Source organism: Gavia stellata, chromosome 24 (assembly GCF_030936135.1).
Source record: "Gavia stellata isolate bGavSte3 chromosome 24, bGavSte3.hap2, whole genome shotgun sequence".
NCBI classification, from domain to species: Eukaryota; Metazoa; Chordata; class Aves; order Gaviiformes; family Gaviidae; genus Gavia; species Gavia stellata.
This window is the reverse complement of record NC_082617.1, coordinates 8,528,791-8,544,657: the sequence shown is the minus strand read 5'-3', so window position 1 is coordinate 8,544,657 and position 15,867 is coordinate 8,528,791. Positions and strand designations below refer to the sequence as shown.

Here is a 15,867-nt window from a genome sequence, read left to right as displayed (position 1 = left end):
ATACATTCTAAAAAGCACAACACTGGCCTTAGACTGCAAAAATATAATAGTAGTAGTGATATAATAATAATAGTAATAAGCACACAAAATGCTGCATAAACACTAATTAATCCTCAGTGTCCCCAGGCAGCAAGCACAGGAGGCAGGGTGCTCAGCACGTGTAGTGATTTGAGGTAAATAGTGTAATTAACACCAAATAATAGACGACCTTATTCCAAATACGGCTCACAGTACTTATGACTACTCTGCTCTGTGTTACAGGGGTTATGCACCTAAGACAGACAAACTAAAATCTGGTCCCTGAACAAGTTTTCAATAGACACGCTGATTCCAAACAGCTGAGAGCAGGTGTTGGGAGAGGGAACAGAGTTATTTGAATCAAAAAAGCTAACACCTGAGGGAAGTTATCCAAATGCTTGTGGAAGATGCTTTGTAGGGTGGTGATGCTGTTAGCAGAGTTTTCCACACCTGGGGCTCTCGGTCAACACTGAAGCAGCTGTGAGATCTCTGCTGCGGCTGAACCCCCAGATCTCTGGGGGAGAGCAGAGGTGCGCTCTGGAAACCACAGGGACCTGCGCTGTCTCGGCACGCTCCGTGTGCAGGCGCTCTGCAGAGAGGGAAGGATTTTGCTCTCTGTCAGTCCCAGCCGTCACGCAGACACTATACCTACACGGTTTCTGATAGCTCATCCAGCTGCTCTCTGAGAATCTAGCGATGGGTATATTTTTAAGGAAACCTTTATTTTACCAAATTCCCTTCCTGTGCAGGTTAGCAGTCCTTGCAGAAAGGGGGATGAAGATTACAAAGGTGAGTGGTACCTCCCGGCTCCGCCCTGAGAAAGGTCTTGGCAAGAAGGGAGCATCTTCCATGTTCACCTTGGCTTCTCGCTATACCGGTGCTGGGAGAGCTAAAGAAGATGAGTGGATTTGGAGAGGTTTTTAAAAAAAAAACGGAAGGTGAGGGTTAAAGGCTCAAAGATTGAGTACAACACTCAGGTGTGTAAAAGCCCTATTACAGCCACCATTAAGGTCTATCAACAAAAGTTTCAACTCCAGCAGGAAGGAAAACCTTCCTTTCCAGTAATTACTCTTGTGAGAAATGTTTGTGATGCATACAGGTTACCACTCAAAGCAAATATCCTTTTTCACACCATGCACTTGTCCATGTTTGTCTCTCAAATAATTAGAGCTTCTTTTCACGAGGTGACACAATTTTAGCTTGACAAAATGCCGCTAGTTCCTTTTCTTAGCTGTCCTTTCTATGGATCGCTCCAGAAACTAAAACGAGTTTGCAACTCTTAGCAGTGCCTTGCTCTGTGACAAGTCGGATGGCTCAGAAATGCTTTATGAAAGGAAAAAGAAAAATGTGGTGAGTGATTTCTGCCTTTGCTTGGCACCCAGGTAGTGAGTGGAGTCCCACGGCCAGCCGGCTGCTGCCCTGCCATCACCCACCCCGAGCTGCTCTCCCTGGGCATGGCACGGGCTCCAGGGTGAGCGTGGGGCGAGCCCTCCCGCGCGTCCCCTTCCTCCACTGAAAAGGGTAGTTCAGTCTCCCTGGCCTGGTTAATCCTTCCTCTGCTGGGATTGCCAAACCAAGGCTATCAGTGTGCCAATTCCTGTGGTTTTGCAAATTTTTTTATCATACATTCTTCCTCTGGAGACTGTGGCTGCTGAAATTTTACTGCCTGAGTGCTGTAGCTTTTGTTCAATCTTATTTGGAAAAAATTCCAGCCCTCAGGGCAGGAGAGAAAAGCTTAAGAAAACAAACCCTAAACGTCCTGGCATTCAGACCAATAAAAAGAGCCTGGCATCAGTTCTCATGTAAATAAGCTTTTAAAACAAATATTGCGCATTCCAGTAGTACTGAAAACTTCTGTTTGTTAAATCTAGTTCTCCTGCAGCCTGGATGACTGGGATTGAGACCTGGTGCCAGCCTTTCCCGGCCTGCAAAGCACCATCACCATCCTCCTCCTCAGAACTGCTGGTTCTGAAACAACTTTTTAATGTTGAGAGATGGAGTTCGGGCTCTGAAGGTGAGTTGGAGGTCTCTCAGCTCTGAAGGTGTTTCATGGAGAGCAGTTCCCCGCTTTCTGCATGTCCCCTGGCCACGGGATGCTTTGGCACGTGGGTCCGGCAGTGGGGATTTCCCATTTGCCTTCACACACCAGGGTTATGTCCAACTCCAGGCTGGTGAGACAATGACTTTGGCAGTGATGTGTTGAGCTTAATTATGGCATATTATCCAAAAGATGTTAATGTAAATGTAACCAAAGTGGTGTGGGCCACTTTTTTCCGGAGTGCGTGTCAGGCATGCTGAGTGTTAAGCGTGGTGAAGTCTTGTTTCCTGCCCAGAGCTGGCTTATTTTTGTAACACAGTAGTTTTCAGTAAGTTTGTACTGAGAAAAGTGCTTGGCTAAGGCTTTTACTGGTAAAAACAAACAAACGAAAAATGCTTTGGTCAGATTTTTACTGGCATCAGTAGATGAAATACTTTCCTCAGTTTTATGCTGCAAGCAAATATATATTGATAAACTAAATTAATTCCTTGTTTAATTAAAACACATCATACATTCTACCAGAGAAAAATAGAGCATTCGTCCCTAGAAATCTTTATGTGAAAAGATGATGGTTTTAATCTGCGATAGCCAGCGTGTGTGGACACATCCTGGGGGGAGGATGGGGCTGGGCAGAGCTGAGGCAGGAGGGTCAGCCAGAAATGCAAGCAGTCGCCTGTGCAGTGGTCTCCGTTTGGATACGTGACGCCTCATTTAGAAGATACGCGAGAGAACTGGGAGAGAAAGGAGGGGATCCTGTTAGCTGTTGCAAAGCAGGAGGTCTCTCACGCTTGTGGTAAGGTTTCGGGGACTGAGTGCTAGTTGAGGAAGATTGAGCAGTAAATGTCCCGTCTATCACAACTGGGCTTCAGGTTCTTCTGTATTTGCTGCCTGATGAACCTTAATGACAGCTGTTGGAGCTCTGCGTTCCTCAGTGCCCTCCCATGGATGCCAGAAGCACTTGTCCAGGCAGCAGTTGCCTCCAAACCTTTTGTCCCTTTCTTCTAAACCATCTTTGTGTCCTTGGTTTTCAGGTGACACTGCCAGCACGAGGCTTGGGACCTGCTGGTCATCCCCTTTGGCAGCTCCCTCCAAAATGCCTGGTCCCCAGGGCTCTCCCGGCATGGGGAAGAGATCCCAGACTGCAGTCGGAAGCACGAAGAGGAAATGTGGCAGAGGGCTGATGCTGTGACTATGCCACTACTGGTGCATGCACCAGAGAGCGGGACTGGCCAAGTGCCAGCGCTTGCCTGGTGAACTGCCATCCCGTCACCGTCACCTCCGGGCAGCGGAGGACACCCTGGTAAATTCAACATTCAGTGGGGCACGACGCAATGTGGGAAGGCAGTTGGCAGGGGCACAGAGGTTTGCTGCACAAACTTTACAACATAACTTCCCGTGAGGTGAAATTACCACTGGTTCCAAGAGTAAAAGCATCCCTGTTGATAGTCCGGTTACTTTGTGCTAAAGGTGCATCAGGTGGATGCAGATCTCTTTACAGCCCAACCAGCTGGCTTACGGTGAAGGACACCCTCCTGCAAGGGAGCCCTGAGAGAATAGAAGTTGTCCAGAATGCTAAAATTTAACACTACTTTTTCTCAAAACTTGCTCAAATTTTAGTTTCACCTGCCCAGATACCAGAAATCCAGATTGGGTCTTATTAAAACATCCCATGGCTTATAACTGCTCAGAATTCCCACTGCCAGGATGCTCTGCAATGGTTATGCTGAGAAGAAACTCAAGCCCTAAAGTTGGGGCTGAGCAAACTGTTGGACCCGAGGGGAGAAGACACCAACTGAGCTCTAGGGACAGACAGTGCTTGGCCACATGCTCCTGTCCAGAAGGCAAAACTCCCACATAAATCAACATAATCTTAATGACCACATATAATCTACCTGCAACATACACGCTACAGGACAGGAGCTGCCCTTCGTAGGATTATCGCAGTGTTATAATCGTAGACCTGGGATTTACGGCGCTGACGGGTGGTTTATACCTATTTCAATTTAAGGTGTGTAAACACATCATGAAAATAAGTAGGATCAACCCAACCCCTGCAATTATGCCTCAGCATACCTTAAATGCCACATAATTACATATTCTTCTGATTCGTCTTCATGCATCACCTAAAAAAGTATTTGCTAGCACACTTTTCTAAGAAGGGCATGAACATTTTGGAGGGATGGGGAAGATGCGGGGCTGCCTCCTCTCGCTGCCAGCAGTGCAGCCGCCTCCAGCCCGAGGAGGTTTGTCCTGCCTACCTCTGTCCACACCAGCTCTTTCTGGGGGGCAGCTAGGTGAGGAAATCTCGCCCCAGTTCCACTTCTAAGAAAAGATACCGGCACTTCCTATCAACCTTACAGGCTCCAGAGAAAAGAAAAAAAGCAGACGTTTTGGATTTGAAAAAGAGAAGCTGCTTTTGAGTTGTGATGCAAGACCCACTTTTTTTTTTTCTTTGCCTTCCTAATACAATTTCCAAATTTTAGAGTTTCATGAGGGAAGAAGAAAGACGTTCAATGTTGCAAGACTCAAATTTTCTGTGATGCTCCAAATTCCCAAATTTTATGGCCGACTTCCAAGCCTGCGCCTGCCGGGGTACGATTACCGGGGGAACTCAAAGACCTTAACTACCGCCGCCGAGGCTGAGCGGCCGCGGTTTACACGCCACGGGTGTCTGCGGGGGAAACCCCACGCCTTAGAGCAGAACGGGCTGCCCTCGCCAGGAGAAGAGGAAAAGTGCAGCTGGACAAACCGCCCGCTGCGGGGGGGCTGCAGCCGCCGCCTCTCTGCCCCTGCCCCCCCCGAGCAACCCTCCCGGCCCCCGAGCACCGGGGGGGCTCGGTACCGGGCCGGCGGCGGGTCCCCGGTGGGGACGGGGACGGGAAGGAGCTGGTGAAGGCACGAAGCTGTTCTGCGAGTGCCATCCAGGGGACAGGAGCTGCACTTCAGCTGCTGCTCGGGGCGGGGGGGGGACACTCCCGGGAAGGCGGGGGGGGGACACTCCCGGGAAGGCGGGGGGGACACTTCCGGGAAGGCGGAGGGGGGGACACTCCCGGGAAGGCGGAGGGGGGGGACACTCCCGGGAAGGCGCGGGGGGACACACTCCCGGGAAGGCGGGGGGGGACACTCCCGGGAAGGCGGGGGGGGACACTCCCGGGAAGGCGGGGGGGACACTGCCGGGAAGGCGGGGGGTCTCAGCGTGCCTTTCGGTGGTTGTGGGTGTCGATTAGGAGGCGGCAGCCGAAGCGAGATGCCTGAAGCTCTGTAAAGGCCACCCGGAGCTCAGCCCACCCGCAGGACGGGGATAGGAGCGGAATTGGTGCGCTGAGGAGTGTCAGGAGTTCCTGAAGTGACCGTAACCCCCACAGCCCGTCTAAAATCCCAGTTCAGGCGGTCAGGGCTTGTGTGCCCCCGCCCAGGACCCCTCGCTGCGGGGCGGGGGGTGGCAGAGAGCAGCCCCAGTGACACCTCCGTCCCTGTCCCCGAGCGCTCCTCAAACCGTGGGAAAAACACCCGAGCCTCGGAGGGAAAACCCATCCCACGCTGTTGCTGGCCGCCATCCCGGGGGCACCGGGTGTTTAACGGTGATAAACCACGAAGGATCAGCGAGAAAACGCATTGTCCCCTCCTTGACATATAAATTAGTGGGGCACAACCCCTGTTTTCAACTGTTGTCGCTCTCCAGGTGCTTTAACGGGAAACTTTTCCGCTGTGCGGCTGCGGGGTGGCCCGGGGCTGCCCGCGGGACCGTGACCCCCCCTCCCCGGGGTGCCGTTCGCCGCTACCGGCGCTAGGATGGGGGGGGGTGGCCGTGCCCGGGCAGGGAGCGGGGATGGCAGGGAGGGACCGAGGGGCGCCGGGGCTCACCTTGAGGATGAGCGGATTGCGCAACATGCTGTCCCGGGCCACCCCCAGCCGCTCGTTCTCGCTGCCCGGCTCCACCTCGGCCAGGGTCAGCGGCCGCCTCGGGGGCGCAGCGCCGCCGCCCGCCATGTCGCCGCCCGGGGCCGCACCACGCCGCGGCGGAGGGAGCCGGAGCCGGGGCTGAGGCGGGCGGGCGAGCGAGCAGCCCCGCCGACGGGACCGGGCGGATCTCGCCGTAGAGCTGCAGCTCCCACCCGTGAGCGTGGGGGGGCCGGCGGTGCCCCGTCTCCTAGCAACCGCTGTGCCAAGCCGTCGGTCCGTCGCCCTGATGGGTCCGGCTGGGACCGCTTCCGCTGGCGGCGGGAACGGAGAGTCCGGTGGCAGGGTGTGGGGGGGTGGTGTTGTGGGAGGACGCCGGTGGAGCGCGCGTGGCGCGGAGGTACGGCGGGAGGCTCCGTTATCCCCGCGGGGGCGGCGGGACGCGCTGTCCCGGCACGGGAGGGGGAGAGGCCGGCGGGAAGGGCGTCGGGGTCACGGGGGGGACTGCGGTTTCCTCGCCTCGGCCCGCCCTGGTGCTGCCGGGAGGTCTGTGGCTGCTCTGGGTGCCTCTCGCGCTCTCGGTAGTCCCGGAGGGAGGCGGAGGGTAACGGCGGGGCGGCCGGTGGGTGGCACGTCCCTCCGCGCAGGGGGTGCCGCGGGGCCCTGTCCCACGGCCCGCCCTCGGGCCTGCCCGCGGCCCCGGCCTGCGGCCCCGGGGCCTAGCTTGCTTAGCAGGGCGCTGGGGCGAGCTGCGCGGTGCTGGGTGGTTTGGTGGCTGTCCCCACGGCTGCGCGGTGCTGGGTGGTTTGGTGGCTGTCCCCGGGGCTGTGCGGTGCTGGGTGGTTTGGTGGCTGTCCTGGAGCTGCGCGGTGCTGGGTGGTTTGGTGGCTGTCCCCACAGCTGCGCGGTGCTGGGTGGTTTGGTGGCTGTCCCCACAGCTGCGCGGTGCTGGGTGGTTTGGTGGCTGTCCCCACAGCTGCGCGGTGCTGGGTGGTTTGGTGGCTGTCCCCACAGCTGTGCGGTGCTGGGTGGTTTGGTGGCTGTCCCCACAGCTGTGCGGTGCTGGGTGGTTTGGTGGCTGTCCCCACAGCTGCGCGGTGCTGGGTGGTTTGGTGGCTGTCCCCGGAGCTGTGCGGTGCTGGGTGGTTTGGTGGCTGTCCCCGGAGCTGTGCGGTGCTGGGTGGTTTGGTGGCTGTCCCCACAGCTGCGCGGTGCTGGGTGGTTTGGTGGCTGTCCCCACAGCTGCGCGGTGCTGGGTGGTTTGGTGGCTGTCCCCACAGCTGCGCGGTGCTGGGTGGTTTGGTGGCTGTCCCCACAGCTGTGCGGTGCTGGGTGGTTTGGTGGCTGTCCCGGAGCTGCGCCGTGCTGGGTGGTTTGGTGGCTGTCCCCACAGCTGTGCGGTGCTGGGTGGTTTGGTGGCTGTCCCGGAGCTGTGCGGTGCTGGGTGGTTTGGTGGCTGTCCCGGAGCTGTGCGGTGCTGGGTGGTTTGGTGGCTGTCCCCACAGCTGTGCGGTGCTGGGTGGTTTGGTGGCTGTCCCCACAGTACCGGTCAGCGCTGGAAACGGTGTTGTGGATGTGAAATTCAAGGTCTTGTGTTTCAGAGATGGCAGGATGTGGTTTTATAAGTTTTTTTTCTACGTGTTGGCCGTAGAAAACGTGCTAAAACACCTTCCTGCCCGCTCTGTGTAACTGTGGTTTTCAGGAATAGATTTGTTCTGGTTACAGAGTCCGTTGGAGCTGGCAGGTCTTGGCTAGGCCTGGGCCTGTTTGCACGTGAGCAAAGCCAGTGGGAAGCTTCTAGTTAGAGGACTTGGGTTTAGTGCTGATTAGTTCAATATTTCTTTATTACTTTTAGCTTGTTGCTGTTTCAGTACTGAAAGCAGTGTTGAATATAGCAGTCTGTCATTGCTGAGTTATTAAAAATGAACTTAAAGCTAACAGTTATTAAAATGTATCCTTGTTGTTATAGGAAGGCAACTGTAAAGCTGAATACAGTTGTGATGCACGTCTGTTTGATGAAGAAGGCATCGCTTTATCATAGTCACTTTCCAAAATTAGCTGGATTTGAAAGTAAGTATCTTTATTATATGTTTCTACAAAGATATTGAGTAGTTCCATAGTATTTTTATGTTTTGGGTTTTTTATTTTTATTTTTTTACTGTGTAACAGTTTGTAATGGTACACAGATTATAGCACTTGAGTAAAACTTATGTTTTTTATTTAAGGTACGAAAAAATATGACAGAAGAAGCAAGTGCAGATGACTTTCAAGTTCAGGAATTTCTGAAGAAGAAGAAGAAGAAGAAGAAGAGAAAACACAAAGAATACAATGAGGAACACGAAAATGATGAAGGGGAAAGGATACAAAATGTAGAGCTTAGCCATGATTCTCCATTGCTGTTTGAAAATCAAGCAGCATGGAGTGGTGAAGGCTGTAAAAAGAAGAAAAAATCCAAAAACAAGGGGGAGAAGCAAGAGTCCTTGTTAGATAATTCTTGTGTAGGTCTGGAACATGAAATTAGTAATGAAACTGGAGTGGATGCTTCCCAAAAGAAAAAGAAAAAGAAAAAAAAGAAACACAAGTATAATGATAATGCAGATGATCAAAGTGATGTAACTCATGTCACAGTAAATCAGCATAGCACTGATAGTTTTCAGGAGATCGATGCTGATTACGTTCATTTAAAACACTCCATTAAGAAGAAAAGAAAAGAAAAAGTGCCTGAAGAGGATGAGGTACATGAGTTGCCTGCCTCAGAAACACATGATAAAAATGACAAAAAAAGATTAAAAAAGAAGAGGAAGAAGAGAAGAGGCAGTAGTACCCAAGATATGCAAGGAGATGTATCTGTTGACCTGTCACTGTTGTCGTCTCCAGAGCAAAACAGGCAAGGGGAAGACACAGTCTTGCCATTACCTACAGAAGAGAGTGGTGTGGCAACGCCCCAGCAGTGGCATGAAGATGGTGACTGTGGTGCTGCTTCTGCCATGAGTGAAGATTCTACGGATGTTGCTGCTCATTCTTCTAAGCCACCTAAAGCAGCTGATCAATCTCCTCAAAAAACTCCAGCACGTGCTAGAAAGCCAAAAAAAAGCAGCGCTTTTGTCATGGAAGAAAGCTCTTCGGACTCTGATGTAATGTAAGTTTAGGTTTTGTTTGTGGTTTGTTTTTTTTTTTTCTTCCCCTCTCCACCCAAATAAGTTTCTGTCAGATTATTTGGGACCCAGATTTTTCTTCAGTCTGTTTTGTATGTATTTTTAAAAACAACTTCACAAACCTTTACAGTATGTTGAGATGTTATAGAGACCTATTTTAAGAGCTTAGTTATCTTGTGAAGATACGATGAAAATTTGAAAGAATACACTACTATTGCGGTCAACATCGAATATTTTCTTCTATTTAAAAACTGTAGGTATAGAAATAATTTATGTGCAAGCAATTAATATTTGGTAAAAAAAAGGGGGGGGGGAAGAAAGGGATTTCATTGGTTAATTTGGTATTTATAGTGAACATATATATGCATTTTTACCAAGTAACTAGTAAGGTCAACTTAAGAATTTAATGTTCTGTGCAAACAAATGCTCATGTAAGTAGCTTTTGGTGCTTTTACAGTGTCTAGAACCCACAATAAGAGCACTAGTAAGAGAGAGATGGAAAAATTCTTTGTTCCCAGTGGTAGCAAGAGACACTATTTCTTCTGTATGTTCATGCGTGAGAGTTTTGTGGGAAACGTGCGGATTTTCAAAACTTCAGCAAGCTCTTTGAATATTGTAGGGATAGAAATTTGATAATAAATTACGTCTATGTTAAAAGGTTGGAAATACAAGGGGGTGTGAAATACTCCTTGTTCTTTAATTAATGAACATGGTCATTCTTTTAAGGGTAGAGATACTAAAAAATCTCTGTTTTGGAGCTCTACTGGTGTATTTTATGCCTCTTTTTTTTTTAATATCAGGACACCAGAACCATCGACATCAGATAGAAAGAAGGACCAGAATAGTTCCTCTACTGAAATGGTGGCTTCTGATGCGCTTAGTCCGGATGATGAAGAGCGCCTGGACTCTACCATGGTTTCAACTGTGGATTTGGATACTGCAAAACAAGAACTGGAAGAGTTTATTCCTCATGTGAGGAATATATCGGACAGTTCAATCAGGAAGATGGCTGGAAGAGACCTAGTGAGGTTTAAACAGTTTAAAAAAGAAGGTGAGCTCTCCAAAATATTATTGTAGTCAGGAAGGACTGTGCAGCTCTAAGTTTTTGACAGAGGGAAAATAGTTAGTTTTTGTATCATGTCTGTCACATCCATGGAGTCTGGTTCATTCCAATAGACGTATTTTCTGTTTCTCTGCTTCATAGCATCTAATTCCTCATTGTCAAATTACAGTCCAAAGCGTGTGTGTAAAGTACCTGCTCCCAGCTCTTGTTTTGTGTCTTTCGGTTTTCTTTTTTCACCTTTTGAATTTGTTGATCTTTCATTGTATGTTTGCTAAAACCTGAAATGTAACGCGCAAGAGATGGTACCTGAGGTTTGCTTTAATTTTTTTTTTCCTTAATAAAACTTTCCATGGATTTTAGGTATTGCTGTCAAGTTTGGCAGATTTTCCCAGAAGGAAAATGATCAAATCCGGAAAAATGTGGACGAGTTCTTATCGATTACTGGAATAGACAGTGCTGAAAAGCTCCTGTTTACCTCGAGGTATCCAGAAGACAAAGAAACTATCAGTCGCCTGAAAGCAGAAAATCTTTTTTGTGAAAAAATTTGTAAGTATTTAAGTTCTTTCTCAAATAGCTGAATGCTACGTTCCACAGCCTGGTGATACCACAATGTATTTTCTAAAGTAACTTTTTATTGAAAAGCGCTAATGTTGCTAAATTTGGCAAAAACCGAGCACACTGCTGAGATTATGTAGTTGATAATCTGTACAGTTCTTACTGTCTTTTCTCAGGTATGAAGAGTTTAGAGATTAAAATATCATCATGACCAGCAGCACTTACAGACTTTCAAACTTGCATTTGGGCTTTACGGCTTAGCGTGCATTATTTGCTGGGCTGTAATTAAGCATAGTGACTTGTTAATGGGAGGTATGATTAAGTTCTGTCTGAAATTGTCAGCTCTTCTTAGAGCACATAAATAGGTGGCGGTTTTAGGACTGAGTGATGGCAGAAACTGAAAGAAATTAAGTCATTAGCCACAGTAGTTAGTTTTCCAAAACGTGAGGAAAAATAAAATTCTTATGGCTAAGATTCTGTTTGCAGGAGGAGCATCTCTCCTCTTCCCTCATTTTGTTAGGCTCTCTTGGCTAGAAAACATTCACACTTAGTATCGCAAACATGCTCACTCTGTAACATCTCTGATGAATCTACTCAGTGCACATTCTCAGCGGCTTTTTGTTCCGTGTTTGTTCTGTATCGTTAGCATAGGCAAGACAGTGTAAATGACAACCTGTAATGGATTTGGATACTAGCATTTATTTAACGATCAATGAGGCTACAGATTTGTTCCTCCTTGATTATTTCACACACGCAATCATTCCCTCTGCATCGTCACATTTGCTTGGTGCTGGCTTCCCTTCCCATCTGGGAGACTGCTCCTGGTCTGGGAAAATTGGGCAGAAAGTCATGTCAGTGTTATGCGAGTTGCTTGCAGCTACCTGTCCTGGGCATTGCTGAGCAAGACTGTTATGTGTTCCCAGGTATTGGTCTCTGTGGATCTTCCCCAACTTCAAGGGCCTTTCCTTCAGCCAAGATCTTCACGCTGTTTTTGCTGGATGCCCCCAGTCCCTGCTTTTCCCAATCAAAATAGTCTATACGCAGAAGCACAATATCTCATCAGCTTCCTGACTGGTGGCTGTCTCATGTCTCTCTATTAATGGGAGTATTCAGTATGTTAGTTAAATTTTAATTACATCTGGATCAAATGTACAGCCAGTCCATACAACTTGTAGCTACTGAGTAACAAGTTCGTGCTTGAGAGTTCAAAAGTTCAATTTTCGATATTCACCCACACATATGCACACACGTACGCAATTATTTACCAGCTATCGGCATTCACAGTCTTACCACGGTCATAACAATTACATCTTTGAAACTCCTCAGGAGATTCTGTTCAGACTATTTCCTGTGCAGTTACTGAAGCGTTGTAGAGTACGTTCTCTTGAATGGAGAGAATCTGTCATTGGCAGCACAGTCATGAAAATATATGTTGTTTGGTTTTGGTTTTGTTTCGTTTTGGCTTTTTTAAAGTGGCCTTGCCAGTGTGAGAAATGTTTCTTAAAAATGAATCATTTACCTTCTAGCTGAGGGCATACCGAGACCCTGGAGACTGATATATTATCGAGCAAGGAAGATGTTTGACCCAAATAATTACAAAGGGAGGTAAGCGGGTAATTTAAAAGAGTTTCTGAATGCTAATGTCAGTCTCTGATGCTTATTTGTACATTAAAAATGGATATAAATGCAGATCATCTTTCCCATTTGTGCCAGTTACTGTGACTTAATTGACAGTTCATTTTTTCTGACTATCCCTTATCAAGTCCTCTGTTCTAAAAGGGAACTTGAAATGGTAGTGAGGATTAACATTGAAATGCCTGTAAAGATTACAGCTCTCGAGATATTGGAATGGTTTGAATTTGTAGCTAAAGCTGTGCCTGTTTCCTCAACTAGGTATACTAAGGAAGAAAAAGAAAAATTAAAGCAGTATCATGCTCTGCATGGCAATGATTGGAAGAAGATTTCTGAGATGATGTCCCGTTCTAACCTCTCAGTTGCTATGAAATACTCTGAAATCAAGTCGGGTATGTAATTTTAAGGAAAACAATTCATTCTGTGTATTTCAATTTGAGAAGTTATTTTAACTGTAAGTTGTATGTGCCCTAAACCTTAGGAACAAATCCCTAGAGTGGATTTTTATTTTAACTAATTGTTGTTGGTGGTGCTTTTTTCCAGACCACTGAGAGTGGCCATTTTCATATGGAAGGGATAAGAACAGTATCTGATAGAAAAAGGAAAAGAAGGGGAACAAATGCAACTCCTTATTAAATGGAACTGGCACCTAAATAGATGCTTTCAGGGGGAGGGCAGGAGGAATGTGGCAACCAGATTTTTAAAAAATAGAAACTACGGATCAGTGCTAGTCTTTAGTGATTGGGCTGAACTCTTCTCTCAAATCTGGCATGCAGAAGAGCTTGTGGGAAGTGTGTTAAGAAGCTGGTCCTGTAAAGAAGAATAAGGCAAAGTGAAGCATTTGCTCTTTTGCCTTTTTTTCCTAATAATTTATGGTAAATTATGCCTTAACCTTATTTTTCAATTTTAGCTATTAATTATGGTCCTTGGTCGAAGGAAGAGACGCAGAAGTTAAAGCATGCAGTGGAGGAGGTGATTAGGAAAAGAATGGAAATGGAAGGTGCAAATTCTCTTTCATCGTCGGAAAAGTCAAATAGAGATCTCTTGGTTGACCGTGAGAAACTGTACCAGAAATTACCATGGACTGAGATTGAAGCTAAAGTGGGAACTCGATATTGGAGACAATGTAAACAGAAATGGTAAGGTTTTATACTAAATTGAGATAGTAAAATGTGTTCTGGGGAGAGTTTAACTCCATTCTGCAAAACGGTTTTGTACCACGATGATTGTTTGGTCAGATAGGTAATAAATACATTGCAGACTACAGAAGAGGTGTTGCAAATGTGTCCGAGACACAAATAAATAACTCTCTGCTAGCTGTGGTAAGTTTTCTTCTTGCTGTAATAGTGAAGCCTAATTTCTGCTTCTCTGTGGCAGCAATAGCATCTTGAAGACACTTCCTTTTGATGCCTGGAATTTCTTGAAATGATAGAAACCCTTTTTTTGTGTGTTTTCAAAGGACTACAATTTTAACAAACAAGATGACTAAAGGGCAGCAGTTATACAGAGGGACCAAAGGATTACAGGCCAAGATCAATCTTATTAAAAGGTATAGTTCAGAGGTACTGGAATGGTTTTGTATCTCTTACTGTTCTGAGTTGTGTTTATGAAAGCTTGCAGGGTGAGAATGGCATGCCTGCAGTTTCATACGGGATTTGCAACCACTGTTTCTTTCGACAAAATGTCCTGTGACTTCCAGCTGAGGGAGCTGTGAGCATTATTGAATTACTTCTTGAATTCTGCCTACAAACTGCTTCTGTATTATATTCACAGGTTGTATGAAATGAAAGTGGAGGATGCTAATGAAGTAAAGTGGGAAGAACTCAGTAATACTATTGGGTAAACTTTTTTCCCCTCTTTTTATGGATACAAAGGATAGTTGAAGCAGACAGTCTTAAAAATTCCACAAAGGAATCAAAGTTCTTAGGCCTCTGCAACTATAGAAAATGTCATTTAGTTTGGTAACGCACAGTTGTATATCCTTGCATAGAACTGAGCAATAAACCATGCCTATAAGCTCTGAAACTTAATTTTAACCACTTCAGGCAACCCTTACTGTATTCCCAGTGCATTCTGTGTACTAAAACTGTATTATGTAGTCTGTGCTGAAGTCTTTGAGAAGAGACTTTTCCAGGTGTTAATCAACACATAGGAAAAAGGGATAGTTATAGGAATGTGTGATACACTATCATATTCTTCTTCCAAACAAATTAAGTGTTGAATGTGAAATTACCAATACTGTGAATGCTATACTTCCTCTACAGTGCTTTTTTCTTTTTCCACATACTTTCAGTTTCATTTAGTGTTTCTTTTCACTAAACACATACATAATACGTATGTACAATGGCATGGTTTAGGGTCTTACCCTCAAGGGGAACTGTTGTCTTGAACAACTGTTTTGATTAGGATTTGAAATCCATCTTTTCTACCTAAAGCTAAGATACTGTTTGACTGGCGTAACTCTCATGAATGGATAACTCAGTAACAACTCAACTTTGTAATAGTTCCTTGCACCACTAATTCTTTGAACTTTTCTCTTTTCAGAGATGTCCCTAGAGCCTATGTTCAAGCAAAATTTTATAAGCTAAAAGTCTCCTGTGTCCCTTTTTGGCAAAAAAAGACTTTTTCTGGTCAGTATCCCAGCTGCTTGTATATAGTCCTTAAGGTTTTTGCTTGAATCTCGGAGGATATGTATCCTAGTCCAATTCTTCCTTAATTATCTTTCCTCTAAGTAAATTGGCTAAAATCTCAGGCTTTATACTTATTTTACTAAATGCTTTGCTTTTTTTAATAACAGTTTACTTTCAATGGCATCTTCATGCACTGCTTATCAACATCTTCTCTTTAATACCTTGGCTTTACATGTTTTATGACTGTGCTTTTGTAGTTTATCTTTGCATGTATGTATGTGTCTGATCTACCCTGCAGCCGCTGTGATTACTACAGAATAGTGAGATTTTTTTTTTTACATTTAACACTGACAAAATAACTTCTCTCCGTGAGATCCTGTTTCCCCTAGGCATCCAGTTCCCCTACAGATCCAATTAAGACTACTTTTTTTTTTCCTTTTTTCAAAGAAATTGTTGATTATCTTTTTGAAAAGAAACTTCCAGAACTTGAAGAAAAGTTAGAAAAAAGGAAAGGGAAACAGCTTAGTTTGGACAATTCAACAGCCAAGGAACCGAAGAAGGCTTTCCGCCTCAGTGACATTTTTGACTCCAGTGAAGAGAGTGATTAATTGTGACTGCCGTAAAGCTAATTCCTACTCTGCATATTTAACTGCAAAGTGGATCTGGTTGAAAGTGGGCGCAGATCAACAACTGCAGGTACACAGGCTATCTAATAATGCAAAAAGTAAAGATACGCATGTCTGATTTTCCTGTTTCATATTGAAGACTGAGGTAAATACAGTTTTTGTACCACCTTTTGTTACCTTAATTTAGCTCTGGTTTTAGATGTCTTTTTTTTAAGCATCCAAGTTGCTTTCTGAATGTCTCAAAAATAGT

The 15,867-nt window shown here is 46.3% G+C and overlaps 2 protein-coding genes across 2 annotated transcripts in view; one reads left to right on the top strand and one right to left on the bottom strand.

Moving 5' to 3' along the window:
* CFAP77 (cilia and flagella associated protein 77) overlaps positions 1 to 6,046 on the bottom strand; it is a 61,720-nt gene extending 55,674 nt beyond the window's left edge. Inside the window, exon 1 of the mRNA XM_059829048.1 lies at positions 5,921 to 6,046. Within this exon, the coding sequence (XP_059685031.1) occupies positions 5,921 to 6,046 (126 nt within the window). The remainder of the gene's footprint in view (positions 1 to 5,920) is intronic.
* Positions 6,047 to 7,931: 1,885 nt separating this feature from the next.
* On the top strand, positions 7,932 to 15,616 carry TTF1 (transcription termination factor 1). Its single transcript, XM_009814851.2, has 11 exons — positions 7,932 to 8,026; positions 8,182 to 9,095; positions 9,912 to 10,162; positions 10,535 to 10,720; positions 12,256 to 12,334; positions 12,623 to 12,753; positions 13,272 to 13,500; positions 13,821 to 13,910; positions 14,135 to 14,200; positions 14,906 to 14,991; positions 15,439 to 15,616. Exons 2-11 carry the CDS (start codon positions 8,194 to 8,196, stop codon positions 15,597 to 15,599), a joined length of 2,181 nt encoding a protein of 726 aa, XP_009813153.2. The 5' UTR covers positions 7,932 to 8,026; positions 8,182 to 8,193; the 3' UTR covers positions 15,600 to 15,616.
* Positions 15,617 to 15,867: the final 251 nt, after the last annotated feature.